Genomic DNA, 18,177 nt, shown 5'->3' with positions numbered 1-18,177 from the left:
TTGTGAGCAAGGTTTAATGGTTGCAGCTACTTAAAATACTGCAAAACCTGTAAAATACTTGTCGTTTAAAAGGTGTGGCAGAGTTCACTGCCAGTTTACGTCTTCAGTTCTGCGTGCTTGATTGGTAACGTGTCTGAAAATGTAAATTAAGAGATATTTCATTTTTTACTTTATAAATCTTTCCAAGATGAATAAATGACTTCATATAATGTTAAAAAAACAAAATGTTAGTTTAATATATTAATATTAGTTTATTATAGGGTGTTCGAAAATATTTTCACTCGGCCAATCGTATTCTTTTTGGATAGAGTCACTTTAGTCACTCGAATTATGTTAGATTATATTTGTTGATAGTTACATCCTCAATTTTATATTTTAGTATAAAATTGCGTTTCGACGTAGTATGTGGTTATGGTTATTATGGTCAGGTTATGGGCCCCAATTAATTTGAGCTTGATTTTTAGTAATGTGCTATTATTATAAGGCTACAACCTTATGTGGGTATGCATAATATATAACTTTTTTTACATTTATTTCCTAACGTTCCTGTTAAACTTAGGTGGTAGAAAACTTATAAACGAAGAAATTTGCCTCTGCAAAACTCAGCAGAGGTGTGGGGTCTCTACATCTTATACCGCATTACCATTAGTTTCATCATCCGATGCAGAATACGAAATTCCATCCGTCATCATCTGAGTTTTAAGGCACTTTTTGCCACCCACCACCACCACAGCTGCCCATTAAAGTATTTACGAACCAATTTGACTAAGGGTGAAGTAGTATAATAATAATAATAATAATAATTTATTCATTGCACGAATATGGTATAAAATGTCAAGGTGGTACAATTGTCAGTCGTTCGCATATTCTGCCACACACAGTGGCGCGCAAATTTATCTTAGTTTAGATTTTACATTATTAGTCAGATTCATATCAATTAAGTCAATTATCATACATAATTAAATTTATATAAATTACCATGTCTCACACAAATAATCGTTTATTGAGTAGTACGTTTTTTCTAAAAGTAATGCACTAAGTCGCTTTTTAAAGATTCTTGTCGGAAGATCTTTAAGTTCTTTCGGTAATCTATTGTAAATTTTAATTGCCATACAGAAGGCGTTTTTCCGAAATAATTCTAAATTTATTTTTGGCACAGCCAATTTCTCCCCATGTCTACTACTTACTACATTCGATTTAAAAATATGTATATTTCTGTGTACGAACAGGGACATTTCTAATATATAAATACATGGAAGAGATAACACTTTGAGTCTCTTAAATAGAGGCACGCAACTATCGATGCAATTTGCTCCACAAATTGCTCTAATACATTTTTTTTGGGACTTAAATACCCTATTCACTTCGACTGAATTTCCCCAAATTATAATTCCATATCTAATTATAGATGCAATATATGCATGATAAGCAGCTAATACCGCAGCATGGTTAACAGTTTCCCTTAGTCGTTTTAACACAAAAACAAAACGGTCTATTTTGTTCTGTAATTTTCCAATATGTGATTTCCAATTACAAAATTTATCTATCGTTATACCTAAAAATACACACTCGTTCATTATGTCCAGTTTATTGTGTTTATATTGTACGTCTATTAGTGTTTTAGAGTTATATGTCTGAAAATGAATTATGTAGTAGTAGGTAGTAAGGTAAGACTATACCAATTCCTTTAAGGCAACGCAAATGCGAGCCCTCTGGCAATGAGTGTCCATGGGCGGCGGTATCAGTTAACATCACATCAGCCACCTACCCGTTTGCCCTCTATACTAAAAAAAGAAAGTCTTTTTTGACTTGCTGTATAGTGCATAAATGCGTAGATACACTTCTATAAACCAAATCTTGTAACAGACGTCACATATGACGTTGTGACAACTACTTCCAACTTATTTCGCACCGGTTTCACGTCGGTTTTCCCCTTAGCAGCCTATAACTTGTTTTCTAAATGTTCATAATCTTACTTTAACTGACGCAATGCATTTTTGCATGCATTATTAGCAGTAATGTGTAAGTAATTGTTTCCTGGTTTTAAACCCCTTGGAAAATGACTCCAACTACCATTACCAATATTACTCCTTAGGTATATAAAATGTTTTCTTGTGTACAGGTGTTATTATTGTATATCTTTAAAAATATAACTACGTATAACAATATCTTTTTGTGTTAATGTAATCAAACATTACTTTTTTCTTTTTTTTTCTTTGAGGTATGTAAGTTCATAAGACATTTGAATAAATCTTTTTCCCATATTTTGCTAGCTAAATTATATTTGACTGTTTTTATTAAGACAATATCACCCAAGCACCAAAGAAGTGAGACTAAAGTCACCACCAAAGATGGTGTCTTCGGACATAATCTTCCACAAATACGATTTTCACCAAAGAACAGTCAGGGTTCAAGAAAGCATTTAATTATGTAAGAAAACGTAATAGGAAATGCCAATTCTTCGGGGTATACCGTCTACGATGACTGTCGTTTCCAAGTGTACATAATATATTTACACCACAGATACCGGTATTTTTAGAGATCACTCATTAACTGGTGCGATGACTTTAGCTTTATTATTTAGTTATATTCAACGCCCGCGACGAGGCAGACGTGTTCATGTGTATATTTCTTTATTATATTAAAGAATTAGATAGTGTCGTGTCGTGGTATTGTGAATAAAATGGAGAATAACAATCAAAAGGACGCGCCGAAATCAAAAATTGATTTGAACGATGTGGAGATGGTTTTCGGTACACCAGCATCTCCCAAATCTGCCCGACCTGATATTATTATTGAAAATGAAAAGAACAGCAATAAAAATACAGTAAGTTTACAATTCGCAGTTAATTCGGCAAAGTTCATTGATCAACAGATTGATAAACCAAATAAGCTGACATTGATATACTGTATTACTTTATAATAAAAGGATGTGAAATGGAATTGATTATTTTCTGTTTGATTAATTAAAACAAAAATAAATTTGTTTTTTTGTCTACTCAAGATGTATGGACTGTTAATTGCATAGAACTATACAATTAACCACTGTTAATTGTATAGCACTAAAACATAAGCTAAAGGTTAAGTCTTACCTTTAGCTGCTCTCATTTGGAAGAAATTAAAATATAATATGATTAATTTTATCAATGCCGATTAATAATTACATACAAACAAATACTTGGACGACTGTTTCACTACGATATCAGGAGTATAGCAACTACTGAGACGAGATAATTTTATAAGTTAAAATATTAAATGGAATAAAATTAATAACTCATGAATGCAAGACATCAATTTGAAAATTTGTTTAATGTTAAAAGGAATTGGAAGTTGTTTATAATATAATTAATAAGTATGCTGCAAAATTCAAGATTTTATAAACCCTTATATTTTTTTTTATTTTTGTAGTAGAGAATTATGGCTCTGACTGCCACTTATACTACTACACTTTTAATTCTATCAATATTTCAACGTTAATATGATAATTAATAAGCCTACGACCGCCTTAGCGGTTTCGCAGTTAGCAGGATCGATTGCAGATCGTCAGGTCTTGAGTTCAAATCCAGGGCGAACCCAATACTATAAAGTACCAATATTATATTATATTGCAATTTTTACTATAAGTTAAAAAGATTCCGGGCGTCACGTGTGGACATCAAATCACGAAACATTTCGTTAAATCGGTCCCATTGCGCAAAAAAATAATACAGTGTATCTATACTCAATCTAGACTTTACATTATAACGTGGCCCGTGTAGATAAAGTTTTAATAAAATCAAATGAACAAGGTTAGATAATATCGAGAGAAAAGTATAAAGATAACATTGTCTCAATTGCAGAGATTGCCTTGATAATTTATTATATTAAACTAATAAACTATGACTTCCTATGATCTATAAATCAATTACTAATTGAAGCACATAAAACTACAATATCGATGCGAACACGAAAACAATTCAATTGCTAATAAGTAGAAAGAAAGTTGAATAACTCACGAGAAATCAAAGAGAAAAACTGAATTAATGGATACTTTGTTCATTGAATGGAATTAATAGTACACTTTTCGTTTCAAATTAAAGTATTAAAACATTGCATGCCTGCGTTAATGACAATCTAAAACCATGAACAAGATGGGTTATTAAAACGTGGGGTTAGTTACAAAGGTGCGGTTTCCCTGGTTACAGAGGTAATCAGATATTGTAGTTTAAATACACATATATATAACCTCAAGTTCTGAGAGCTTTTCTGCAATAGCAGTCAGCGATGTTTTGCTACTCACAAGGCATAATAATATTTTTTTCAAATTTTCTATGCGATCATTTCTGGGTTCCATTTGACACCTTAGTGCTGACAATTTAGATATATCGTTTGCCTAATATACATGCTTTTGAACGTGAATATATCCTTAAACTTCTTGCCCACTCTACGCCCTTGAAGTACGTACTGGTAGTAAATGTAAATTTACAATTAATTTAATTTTTTTTGACGTTCATAACGTGTACTTGCTTACCTATATAAATAAATATATTTTGAGTTTGAGTTTGAAATGCGATGTTTATAGAGAAGTTCACAGTATAAAAAAACTCTAATATACATCAAGGTAAAAGTTTCTTAAATAAATTTAAACAGCATTGCTTTTATTTTTATTACTTCGTTTGTATGAAGATATTCGTATATCGTGCGTAAGAAATAGGTTAGTGATAAAAAAAATGTAAAGTAAAGCTAATAATCGTGTTTTATTTAGCAAATACTCAAAGTAATGACAACTTAAAACGTGATCAATTAAATTTTAGTAGCAACATGTGTAATAAAAACAAAATCTAAAGCCGTGTTAATATGTAAGGAAGTTGTATTAAATGTACATAATAATAAGACACAATAGGATCTGTACATATTATTATATATATATGAGGAAAAGACGGCTCAAAACACTATATGGTGGGGTCACTGCTCTTCTCAATAAACTACTAATGTCTTTTACTAACATAAAATATGTTTATTTTGGAATATACTCATCGGCAAAGAAGAGAAGTTAGTAATAAGTAGAAATGTAGGCCGAGAGAAAAAGGCGGCGTAAAAAACTCTCGGTACTCTTTTAAATGGCAAATCATCAAAAAACATTTATTTTAAAACAAATATCGCAAAAAGAAGTAGCCTGTCTAGCACTAGTCCCAGGCCCTTTTATCTACGAGACAATTGTTAACTTTATACATAATTTCTTAAATTTATTAAAAGGCACAGATAAATGAGCCTCGGGGATTTTATTAATGAAAAATATATCATTAAGAAAATTGAAACTATATTTGCTTTTTGTTGTTTTATTTTTCTTTATACATATATCTAGATATATAGAAATACTAATTTTTTAACCCTTTCTATGTTATGAAGAACAGGCGTACAGACTCCATATGAAGCTCATTAATGTTCTTTTTTTAGTTAGATTGACTTTACCCAAACAAAAGTTTCCCTGATGTATTTCCATGAAACGTAAACCACTAAAACTACACGTCACCAACAAATCTTCTGGTTTACATAAACAATCTCTGGGTATTCGCGATTTACGTTGCGAAATATAGTCTGATGTACTTTTAGCTGTTTAATAAACCCCGGATGTGTTTTTAAAATAATAATTCAGCGAATGTATATATAAAAGCGTGCTGGATGGACTGGAGATTCCGGGACTTCACTTTTTATACCATTAAATATTACACAACTTTCCTCTGTCTGTGTATGTTAAGATGACGTAATCAAAAGTGCTTTTTAGGTATCATTCATTTAATCAAAGGCTGTGTTATTTTTTGTGCATTTGCGAACAATCATTGTCCTTCGCCTACACTTTTTAATTTTTTCGGACATTTGGCGTTCTTAATGTTCCCAGCTTCAGCGTTTATATCTTCGAAACATATTCACAGTATTGTTTTACGTTGTTTGAATGTTATGTTTTATATAAATAGAAAATAAACGTCACATATACTCGAATTGACGCGAGGCCAAGGTTAATACATTTTTTACGTTTTTAAAAATCTATTTGGTGGATAAAGGTTTAGGAGAAAAGAAATAAATTAACCTAAAAGTAGACGAAACAATCCAAATTAAAATTTTCTCAGTACCCTATTAATTTACCACCATATTTTTAAACAATGTCTTTAAATCAAGACTATTCTTCACTTCCCAATATTCCCGGAAGACGCCTAATCGGTAACCCACCAGACCTAGTTTATGTTACGAAAGTCCCTTTTTAGGAAAGGGAACATTTGACACTTTCCTGCTGCTTAGCTCCTCGGTCACAATCCTGCCTGATCACTTGGTTGATATATTGCAAAGATATTTCCTACTGCAATAATAAGCCGCATTTTTTAATTAGACTGGCATGGCCACTTATGAGGCATAACGGAACCAAATTGGGACTTTAAATTGGATAATTATTTTCGCAATTACTTAGAACCAGACGAAATAAGTTTATTGACCCCTATGAGTCAATCAACGTGACCTTGCAAATGGCCTTCGAACTGTTTACCTTGTAAATCTCCAGTGAGCTATGATTTTAGAAGCCTTCATTTCGATCTATTATCACATATGTGAATAGCTTCTGTAATTACGTGTATTTCTAAGAGCCACACACTATACTTACATTGAAACATGAATATTAAAATTATTTGACAAACCTCTTGTATAAACTATTACTATACTATATTACTATTCAATAAATCATTTACTGCTTTTGTCTAAGCAATATTATCTTTAAAGAAAAACGAAATACAGATTGGACTAGTATTTATCACGATTAGTCAAAATTGAATATTTCAAAACAATCAATGAGGCTCTGGCTCAAGAAAAGACTTTACAACTCTTGAAAGGCCGGCATTGCACTAGCGGACCCTCTGGCATTAAAAGTTTTCATCCGGCCTCCTGCCCGTTTACCCCCTTTCTATAAAAAAAGGCAGCAAGAATTCTGTGTCTGTTTCGTTATCATATATATCGGCGTGTGCTTCCTCTTTCTTCCAACCCAAAACGAGGATTAATTCAATAGAACCCAGCACCGCCATTAAACGTCATATGTACGTTTCAGTTTAGGAATATATAGTATTAGGTAATTACATATGAAATTGGCGTTTTGGCCACTTTGACCTCAAATATCTCCTATTTGGTTAGAAATTCCAAATTTAATTTTAATAGCTTTTTACTCGTGCATTTGCTTTTAGAACATCGTGATACATTACATTTTCCCGTGGCACCAGTGCTGCAGAAACGGCTGGAAGGATTTATTATATGGCGGCGGTGTCTCAAAACAGACTGCTACCTGGTGGATTTCTTAGACATTCTAATTAAAGCTCATAAACCACCGTACTCCTTGAACTTTGCGTCAACAGATATACTATTTTCTTCGAAATTTGGATAACTTCTTCAACTCTGATGGCGCAGTCGAAACCGCCTTCAAAGATTTTATTGATTCCCGTGTGAACCGTTATTTTTTGTAAAGGGTTCATTCCACTACATATATTGTTTATCGATGTAATCTATTTTGGCTTTCTGTATTGCCTTAGTGTTTGTCTTATATTATGTATAAGTATAAGCTGTTAGATTACTTATAATTAAATAAATAAATAAGATGGCAGAAATGCATAAATAGAAATGGTACATACAAATCGCATTTCATATGTAAGGACCTAAAATATTGTTTTATATTCTTAAACCTCTAGATAATAAACGTAGTTTCCGTGTCCTATTTAAATGCATTCTTCGACAATTCAATATTTGATTTTCGCGTGCCAGATATATATTTTAGTTGCCTAATAGGTATGACACTAATTACTTTGCCTTGGCCTTGATTCTCAGTCATAGTCATAAACGCGTCAGTCGCAGATAGTCAGAAGGGACGGATAATCGTGTTTTTGCCATGGCTCGACGGACGGATTATCGAGTAGTTGAAATGTTTGTAAGTTTTTATAAATCAGTTCATAGAAAATTGTGAATTAGTGTTCCGAAGAAAACTAAGTGAAGTTGTATTTAATCTGTGATAGTTCTGTGTACTTCATTTAAGACGTCTCTGTGATACTTTATTTATAATAACGAAATATTAACGTAAAACCCCCAGTTGCTTTCCTATTGATTTAATTATGTTGATACGAAGAAGTGTTTATAAATAAAATTTTCGAGGATTGAAATAATTGAGTTAATCTGTTGAATTATTTATTAAATGAATAACAACATTTTTGATCGCAAATTACTTCATTGTCTTAAGCCTATATACTTTATACATCATGAAATCCCTTTCTATAACATATTTCCGCAAACGCAGCCAATCATAAGTTACATTCCACAGCAGTTACCATTGAACGCGTGTTGCCTATAAATAGGAAATAACATTAAAATGATTGTATCTTTAAGATCACTGACGTTATATATAGTAAAGTCGTCAGTCATACTGTGTCGTCATACATTTATTGTGTTATAAATGAAAGAATATTTATTTGCTCATCACATAAAAACAAATTTTTTGCTAAAATATATAATTGTAGGGAATTACTATTAGTAAGTTATGCTAATAATGAAGGCAGTTTTTTGGGTGACCTAAATTATGTGGCATCTTGAATGTGGCGCGAAATTGTTTTAAAGAAGTAGAATCCTGCTGAAAGTTGATTAATATTTCTATATAGATGCTGCACCAGATGAAATTATTTTATCTCTTTTCTGATTTCGTAGGAGAATATCCCATTGGTGCAGCTGCGGTTGAAACGCACGACCCCACACGTAAAGTAGACGTAAAGTCGCTAGGTTACCATCGATCCATTATTGTATATTTCGCATTTTTTTAACACAATGTTGCAAGTTCTTAGGAAATTACTCTAAACGATTATAACAACAGGAACGAGAAATAAAAATTGCCACAATTTTGTTTAACGCTTGTAATAAATAATAATTAGAGGAAAAACGCAACATAAACTTTTTATAGCATAAATACTTGCGGTTTTTCCGAAGTTTTCTTTTAACTACAGACGAAAATTTTACATTACAAACATAAAAAATGGAATCGCTGAACTTGATAATCTTGATATAGTTGTTTTTTTACAAGTCCCTAATTTAAAATATTGTCTCTACTAATCATTATTGCGATAATGACGGCTATCAAATCAATTACAATTAAAAGGCAGTGTATGTTAGAATGAACACAGTTGACTAAAATTGAGACGGCTAATGGCGACGTGTATATCACTCGTATATATACGTTTTAATTATACTCTCATAATATATGAAACACAATAATTCGTCCAAAAGTTTTAAAAACATTCAGAAATGCAAAAACAATTCTCAATGCAATTTTCGAACTAATGCAAAAATTTAGTGTCCATTCATTTATAGTCTATTACTAAAACTTCAACCCTACCCAGCACTCACAGTCACTGTACGATCAGAGAACTCTAGTCGGTGTAACGTTCTTGTTAAATGGTCACCTACAGAACAGTAATCTTTTACAGGGCATTAACATTGTCATTTCTTATTCCTAAGGCAAAATCGGAATTTTCGACTTTCCGTCTCGAAAAACCAATCCACGAATTCTTCTCGAATATAACAAAATAAACACTACTTATCCAGAGCTTGCCATATACGGTCGTGGGCTGATCATATAAAAAATATACTGGTAAAAATTTTAAATTGAAAGTAATATTTTAATTTTTAGTAACATTTGTGATTATCATAACTTACTGATTTTAGATAAGTTACCTTGTAACATATGCTGTATATTATGTTTGATGTGGTGAACTTGAATAAATAAATATAAAATGCATATTGATCTATCTACCCGACAATTACGTTATTTAGTACAAATACGATATTTATTAATTAATATCTCACTAGATGAAACGTCGAATTAGCAATACAATAACAATTATTGCGGTAAGCTGTTTTACTCAAGTAATAACTTAATAACAGTTTACGAACAATAACCCAGAGTAATGAATCATTGGAAGTGGTCGGGTAAATCCTGTGAATGTGTCATGATAAAAATTGAAGGCCTAATAACTGACCCATGACAACAGGGCTTTTTGACCGCAGCTAGGTGATGGTTTAGAAAGGCATTTTTGTTTGTTTAGGAAACAGTAGTTTGGTATTTGTTACACATATGTAAAATAAGTTTCTGTGGAGTATTAGGACCCAGAATTTTGAGTGTGAAAATTCTAAAATAACCTAATTGTCTTCTAGTATTTATTATTTTCAGTTCTCAGGTTCCGTTGCAGCCTTATACCATTGTCAAGTTAAAATCAAGTTTAACATACACATAATATTAAGGGCTATAATTTTAGATTTTACTAAAATTCAATCGACATTTATAGAAATATATGTCAAATTATTGTGTGATTATATTATAATTATCGTTTCTTTAAACAGGACAAGAAGCATGAAACAGAAGGTTCTCATCAAACACAGCCTCTACTTGAACCAGACAAACAACCACAATCACCACCTCTTGCAGGTAGATTAAATATTTCAATAGATATTAAGTTCCAGGAACAACATTCTAATCATTCTAGAGGAATAGGAGAGACGACCTAAGCGTGTTCAGACTTTGAACTCTAGGGTCGTGGGTACGAATCACAGCTGTGCGGATTAACTTCATATGTTCCCAAAAAATTTTTGTTCGTACGGTTAAGGTCATCATCGTGAGGACATGGGCATGTTTTAGACTCAAAAATAACAATATTAGTCTAACACAGAAGGCTTTTTATATAAATTATCGAAGAATCGGATTAAATCTGCGGGTGTAATCTATAAAAGCTTGTATCGCCACTGGGTTTTACGAATAAAAACCACACACGAATAAAGACTTTTAATAAACAGAACAAGAGGGAAATACGGTAAGAAGAAAAAACTCATTTATTGTCGGCCATTTATATAAAGCGGTAAATTAATATTCCTCTTCCCATTTCTCCCTTTCAAGCCTCTCTCGAATCACCTGGTCAACTATCGGGGTGAGGTACAGTATGTCTTCCTCAAACTTGGTCCACTGATCTTTCGGCAGCAACCTCTTCATTCCCGAATATTGCGCTGTTCTCAGCATCCTAAAGGTCCGTTCATCCAGGACTTCGGATGGCAGGCGTCGCATAGCTTCGATGACGTCATCGGTTTCATACAAACAGTCGTCTCGCATTAAACCATACCTGTTGAACCCAGCCAAGTTGTAACACCACTTTCTCAAGGCCAGGTTGTCACTTAAGAGAACTTTAGTTAATCTGAACGCCATTCATAAAAATGCGGAGCGCAAAACCAATGTTAGTTCTGACATGCAAATGACAAGTTGAAAAACAGACAAAATTTTCCTTCATAGATAAAACTGTTTTAAATAAAGCCCCAGTTAAAACTTTTTAGAGTCGTTTTATATTAATTATCCAATAATATACTTATTTCATAGATAGAACAAATTGTTGGAGAAATCGGTGAAGGAAAAAGGAATTAAATAATTTAAATACCTAAAATGTATACCTCATATGAAACGAGATGATTTATCTTGTTATATTTAGATCTTTTACTAAACACTCACTGCTTGATTAGTGTGAACGACATTTGGCACTCACAATGAGAACGCCAAGAGGAAAACGTAGTCTTAATATTACCAAAATCTACCGGCGACGATACAACTTCTTTGGTCTAAGTAAGCCAGATTCGTGCATCTATATCGTGATCATTTGTTTTCATAATAGGCATGAAGATCAGCTTTCTGTACCTGACGATCGACTTTTTGGGCAAAATAGGTGTGCAGGCAGAGTTCTAAACTAATCAACATCTTAGAAGGTTACATTTTCCTCCACCTAATCTTTTGCAGTTGTGATCCATCTTGATTATCTTAATAAAAGATAAGAAAGTTCTTTATATAAATAAATAAATTAGCGTTTAGAGGAGTATTAATTACAAATGCAGTAAACTAGACGGTATCATAAGGCATTGTTCTTGGCGAATCCATTAAGGTCTGAGGCAGGGAGGCTATGGAATTCACTTCTGGTACTATTCGCTCCCCTCCTTCTCTATCTTGCTTTAAATCTCTACTTTACATTACCTGTTCACACCGTATCCCTAATTTTCGTACCAACCCATGTGAGACTGATCCAAAATTATCGTTATTCATGTGCACTTTTTCTTTATTATATTGTGTAATTTTTAGGTTTGTTTTTGTTTTTTTAGTGACTATTTTTAGTTTTGTCTGAATAACTTTATGTATTATGTGTTTCTGCACTTCTTGCTTGCCTCATTTAATTTTATTTATTTATTTTTCTTATTTTCACAGTGGTTGCCTGGAAGAGATCTATAATGTTATGGCCTAGACTGAATGCTGTTTATTTTACTTTAAGGTCCAGAGATAGACGACTTGGATATTCCCCACGTAGACGCTACTCCATACCCGGGCATTGATGATGGACTTTTGGAACCTGGAGACAAACTGGAGCCGCACGACAAACGTAAATTACTTTTTATTTTCAGTAGACCCATTCAATATTAAAAATAAAAATTGATGAAGTTCCATCATAAATTTTGTTAGAATAGGTTTTAAAACTATCAGAAATAATTATTGAATTAATTGTATTATTTCAGTAATTTAAAATACTTACGTTGAGCTTGCAATCCCACATAATAATAATATTTTATTTTGTAACAGACCCCTGAGACAGTAAGTACATGTTATGTATTAAAATGTAATGGATTAATGTTATTATCATTATAATTTGTTGCATTTTTTGAAAAATTTATATATTTTTGTTTATATCGTAAAACAAATAAAACTTTGTAATATCACTATTTACAATTTAGTTATCAGTAAAAACAGGATGTGGCACATAGCCTATTTATGCGTTCTTGACCGCAAATTCTGATACTTGGGTTGTTTAGGAGTAAATTATTAATTGTTGAAGTAATTTAAATAGTATCTATTCGTAATAAATATATCTAATATCAAATCATTTATATTTAGACCACCTAAAATGGCATTTCTTAACGTTAAATAAAATATACAGATGTATTTATAGTCTCTGATATTATAGACCCTATATTAGAAACCCATTGGAAAAGGAGGAGAATATTATAAAAATGAAAGGTATTTTTATGCACACACTCGTTTAATATATAATAGAAGTCGTAATTTTAGTAAGCGTCAGCCCTGCTTTATGCTATATAGTAAAAAAAGCATAGTACTATATAGTAAATAGATAAGAATACTTTTATTAAAACTAACAATCCATGTTCTAAAAATTACAGACGATAGCGAAAAGCCTGAGCACGATGGATCCGACCACTCGACGCGCGAAGACGGCGTCGGTACAGTCGACGGTAAATGGCCTTATCCAGACGCCGACGAGCCTGACTATCCTTACGGTGATTGGCATGCACTCACACTAAACACAGGATAGACAAAAGTCTACTAAAATACTTTTAAATATTATTGATTCATTCAGTTTAAAATGAATGTGATTAGAGCGGTTAAAATTTTCTCACAAATTATATAAATTATTTTTCAAATTAAATATCTGATGCTTATTTTCAACAATGGACACTGCAATAATGAATATTAGAATTCTCACGTTTCGGAAAAATTAAAAAAAAACCGAAAGTCATCTGAAAGGCAAATAGTTCACGGATAGTTGGGCAAAGTATATGCTTTATATATTATCTATGGATTTTATTATAAAACGTCGACTAAACTTCACCAGGATAACCATTTATCTAACATGGTAACCAATCTTACCATGTAATGAACATGGCTTAGTTTACGTTCTATAATAAGGCGGTTATTAGGTATTTGCATGTTAAGTGATATAATTTCTATAATTCTTTTCACCTATGCACGATTTTTGGTTTTGGCTGGCTCTGAATTACAGGGAAATATTTATTAATAAAGTATATTGTGCATACACCATAACATACTACGCATGATGAGCACGATTATTCATTTTTTATTATTCACAAGAATCATCTTGTTATGTGCATGTTGTTATTATAATTTATCTTAATCAATTTATTTATGAAGGATAATTTTATATTTTATATGCAATTTATAATTTAACTTTGAGCTATTTTTATTACGTAAGTTTGTCTTTGTCAATCATTTTCTTACTAGCTATGTCGTTAATAATTATGTCACTAAACCAAAAATATAATGTATGTATTATAGCGGAGAAGTTAAAAACAAACGTAGCCCTTAAATTTGCAAGTCTTTGAATTTCTATATAAATTTTATAAAGCAACTAATCTTTTACAAAGGGTCTGATTCATCGTATTGAATTGATAATCATCAAATAGGTGCATTTTAATGAGGAAGTGTGCATAAGTAATCGATTACTTGGCTCTGTTCAATGTAGGCATATCTCATTGTTATATTTTCATTCAATTAATTCAAGAATAATTAAAACATTGGCAAGTTGAAAATGTTACAGTAAGTTTATATTAACATAATTTATATCCATTAAGACTGTACGTATCAAGGGGTTATATGCGGCAGGCGTAAATAGCGGCCTGCAACATAAAGTATATCACTTTCGAATTATTAACAACTTTAATAATATACGAAACTAGCCATCCCGACATACGTTGTCCTTGGTTGCACAGACAAAATAATTCATCAAAATCGGTCCAGCTATTTTAGACAGCACAAACACACTAGGTTTATATATATAAAGATGAGATCCACTAAAGCACAAATCGCTGTCTGATTGCGCCTAAATACAGGCGGAGAAAGAAAGGATCTGTACGATACTCTGTAGGTAGCGGGATCCCAAAGCGACATTAGCTCTACAGATATTAAGTGAACTACGTAGAAATTGCTAACAAAACGGCGAGATAGTTAACGGCTGATATAGTTTAATTTATACACTGCTATAAGAAAAAGTACTTGTAAAACCTTACATAAATTAATAACTGATTATGGTACAATGAGACAAAAGAATGGGTAAACTAATCAATAGAAGTATTACTGTTTCAGAACATAAGCTACACGTAACCGGGCTTATCACAAATACATCTTCTGTTACTAATAATATTTTTTTAATACAGTTGCTCAAAAAGTGGCATATTGCAGGGAAGTATAGCGTTCGGAAAGTGGGCTATTACACACTCGTGCTTTTTCTTTGCCATTCCCGCACTCGTGCGTTTTCTTTGCCAACTGTCAAAACAATGTGTATTAAAAAGAAAAAAACAAACCACGAAGGTTTTATTCAAAAGATTCATAGAAGTTTTTATGATATATGATTTCTAAATATTATAATAATTGGATTCAATAATAGTATTGTCTTTTATTTACATAACTTTTACACATTTAAAGAAAAACACTTTTTTAACGGATTATAGTTATGTATTATTATATTTAAACTTATAATTATTTGTACATAATTTTAAATTTAAAAAAGTGTTTTTCTTTAAATGGATTCAATAAGTTAGGTTAGGTTTATTTATTTCATATCAATAAAAAAAATATTAAAAAGAAAAAACTAACCATGAAGTTTTTACTAAAAAAAATCACAGAAGTTTTTATGATTCATGCAAATATTTTAAAAAGAAGCTACTATTTGTTTCAATATCAGATTTAATGATTGGATTCAATGAGTTATATTTGGTTTTCTTTTAATAAAAATAGTCTACTGAAGAATTGGCTGTATGGGCCAAGTTCCCTTTGCCTACCCAGAATGGGTGAAGAAAAGAAAAAACAAGCTTTGCTCATATTCTTTGCGGTTGGCGCCATTTTCCAAAGATGTTCTTTCGAGTTGAGTTATTTGTTGCACAAAATGAGTAATTTCGACGATATTTTATTTGAATGAATACCACCCGAACGCAGTATTATTGCATAAAATGCTTCGGAGAACAATTTACCGGAAACATATAAGTCGCTACATATCTACGTTCAACGAATTTATTCCGTAGAGAGAATAGAAAAAAAGCAAATAGTTTAATTAAATTGCTTAATTTTTTCGCAACTGTATTAAAAATAGTCGTTCAGTACACGTGCGGAACCGTCATTGCAACTTGTCCCGACTGTCAACCCTCACCTTCGGCTGCGCCTCGGCTCGGGTAGACATTCGTCGGAACTCGTTGCAATGACAGGCTTTCCGCACTTGTAATGAAATATACTATTTAATAATGGACAGATGGCGCTAACGGTTTCGGCTACAGGTTCAACGTTGATGATCGGCCCGGCTCTCCTATGATACCTGGCGTAAGTTAAAAGTGTCTTTTAAGTTTATTTTCCCATATATTATATCGGTTTTATGCTTTCTTACTTGAATCATTATTGTTTTGCCGGGATTGACCCAGAAACTTCTTTTTTTGGTGCCGTGGAGTATAGTGGCGATTCCTACTAGGGTATGCGTAACGTATTTAGAATCCAGAATCAAAAGAGAAATAGGTAGGACTGCTCCTACCAATAAATTCATCAGGGCCACCTGGGAAACATTGACCTTAACCGTCACCTTTTTGTTACAGTCTATCCCCGACGTGAACACCTACCAGCAGAAGAAAAACTTGGCTCAGGGAATGATGGATCTCGCACTGCTTTCAGCCAACGCGAACCAACTTCGATATGTGCTGGAATCTGCAACTTCGCATCCATACTACTACCCTAGTCTCACTTTTATTGCAATGAGCATTGTTTTACAGGTTAGTACATAATATTTTATGCGAAATACGGAATAACCCTTTTTAATAGAGATGAATGATAAAGAAATACTAAATAAATTCTATATAAACGATAATATTACCGGTTAATACAAATACACGGTTTGCCAGTGTCTGTGATTTAGTTTGGCTTATAAAAATAGCAATGTTTTTGTTTTAATTTCTAATCTCATTAATATTATTCATATCATTTTTTTTTAGATCGCTGTCGGTGTTGGTCTAATTATGAATAGTAGATACAACGTGAAAGACGACAAGGACATTTGCAAGGCGGACAAAATTAATAACTTTACGGTACTCGGCGTATTTCTGATAACAATAGTGAATGTGTTCATTACTTCGTTTAGTGTGGCCACCCCGGGCATTCCAGGGACATCTGTGGTGGTAGCTTCAACTAACGGTGGATAGTACTCACCTAATAATTGCATATTGCTAATTATTATCTTGGTTTCCTATTTGTAATGGGATAGTTACCTTTAGCTTAAACTTTTCGGTTTGGTTTTATCCAGTATCCCAAACGAATACGTACTTAGTACACACTGTAGCGTATCGTAGATACGCACTAATCCCATAACACCTTAACTTTAGTAGTTAAACAGACGGAGCTTGTATCTTACGAATATTATTCAAATGTCCTTTAAGTTTTAAGTTCGAAATAAGCAATGGAGTGTTGCTCAAGTCTTTTATATCAATTTTTTTACCACTGGACTATACATAAGTTTAGTTTATGTTAAGGTGCTATTATCATAATTTGAAAGGACTAGAAATCTCTAGACGATATAATGTAATGACCTAGAATCATCTGCTCTTTTTCAGTGGTTTAATGTTGAACCCATTAACTAATGTCCGCTTAGTATGTAAACTTAACTATTTAAGTAGAATATGAAAGTGTTTAACTATTAAATTAATTTTTAAAGTCACAAAAAAAATATCTTGTTGCTACAATGTCTAGTGTTGCCCTATTAAAATAATATCCAGTTAAGCATAAGAATGTTGCTCAAAATAACCCAATAATATATACTTGACTGTTTTATATGCATTTACTATAAGATAAGTTATAATAGGAATCTCATGTAAATCTAGATCTTATACCAGAAATCTGAAATTTGAATGTAACATAATTTTAAGATATTTTTATTGAAGTATATTTATTTGTATATATTGGTAAACTTGTTTTATTTCTTTATACTATGATATTTGCCCGGATTTGACCACCGACAAAACAACTGATAATACATTTGACACCACTTGATAACGATTTCGATTTGACATAACTTAAAAGTTAAAACATGGATTTGAAAAGAAATTGAAATTTATGAAAGACATAAATGAACCTAATATATAATTAATGGAAAAATTCTACGAAAGACTATAGCCTGCGCCATGGGGAAAAAAAACAAAAAAATTGTTTTATTTCGACAAGCGATTCTGCTTATTAAAGATATATTTTTAATTAAAAGCAATGTTGATAAATTTCTATTGAATAGGTAGAGGTAGCAGCCAATTATCATGCGCGGTTTTTTTATA

At 32.1% G+C, this 18,177-nt stretch overlaps 1 protein-coding gene across 3 annotated transcripts; it reads left to right on the top strand.

Moving 5' to 3' along the window:
- The first annotated feature begins 2,581 nt into the window (after nucleotides 1–2,581).
- On the top strand, nucleotides 2,582–17,190 carry LOC110991931 (ninjurin-A). Of its 3 annotated transcripts, none has more exons than XM_022257528.2 (7): nucleotides 2,582–2,827; nucleotides 10,390–10,474; nucleotides 12,345–12,452; nucleotides 13,246–13,317; nucleotides 16,125–16,192; nucleotides 16,459–16,632; nucleotides 16,852–17,190. In XM_022257528.2, the coding sequence occupies exons 1-7, from the start codon at nucleotides 2,684–2,686 to the stop codon at nucleotides 17,056–17,058; spliced, it is 858 nt and encodes a 285-aa protein (XP_022113220.2). In that variant the 5' UTR covers nucleotides 2,582–2,683; the 3' UTR covers nucleotides 17,059–17,190. The 3 variants fall into 3 exon arrangements, with proteins under 3 accessions (XP_022113220.2, XP_022113219.2, XP_022113221.2); XM_022257527.2 differs by having other exon boundaries at nucleotides 13,246–13,362; XM_022257529.2 differs by lacking the exon at nucleotides 2,582–2,827 and adding an exon at nucleotides 7,834–7,936 and having other exon boundaries at nucleotides 13,246–13,362.
- Nucleotides 17,191–18,177: the final 987 nt, after the last annotated feature.

This window comes from Pieris rapae, chromosome 19, assembly GCF_905147795.1.
Source record: "Pieris rapae chromosome 19, ilPieRapa1.1, whole genome shotgun sequence".
In the NCBI taxonomy this organism is placed as follows: Eukaryota; Metazoa; Arthropoda; class Insecta; order Lepidoptera; family Pieridae; genus Pieris; species Pieris rapae.
Note: the sequence above shows the minus strand (reverse complement) of the source record. Positions and strands in the feature narration are given on the sequence as shown.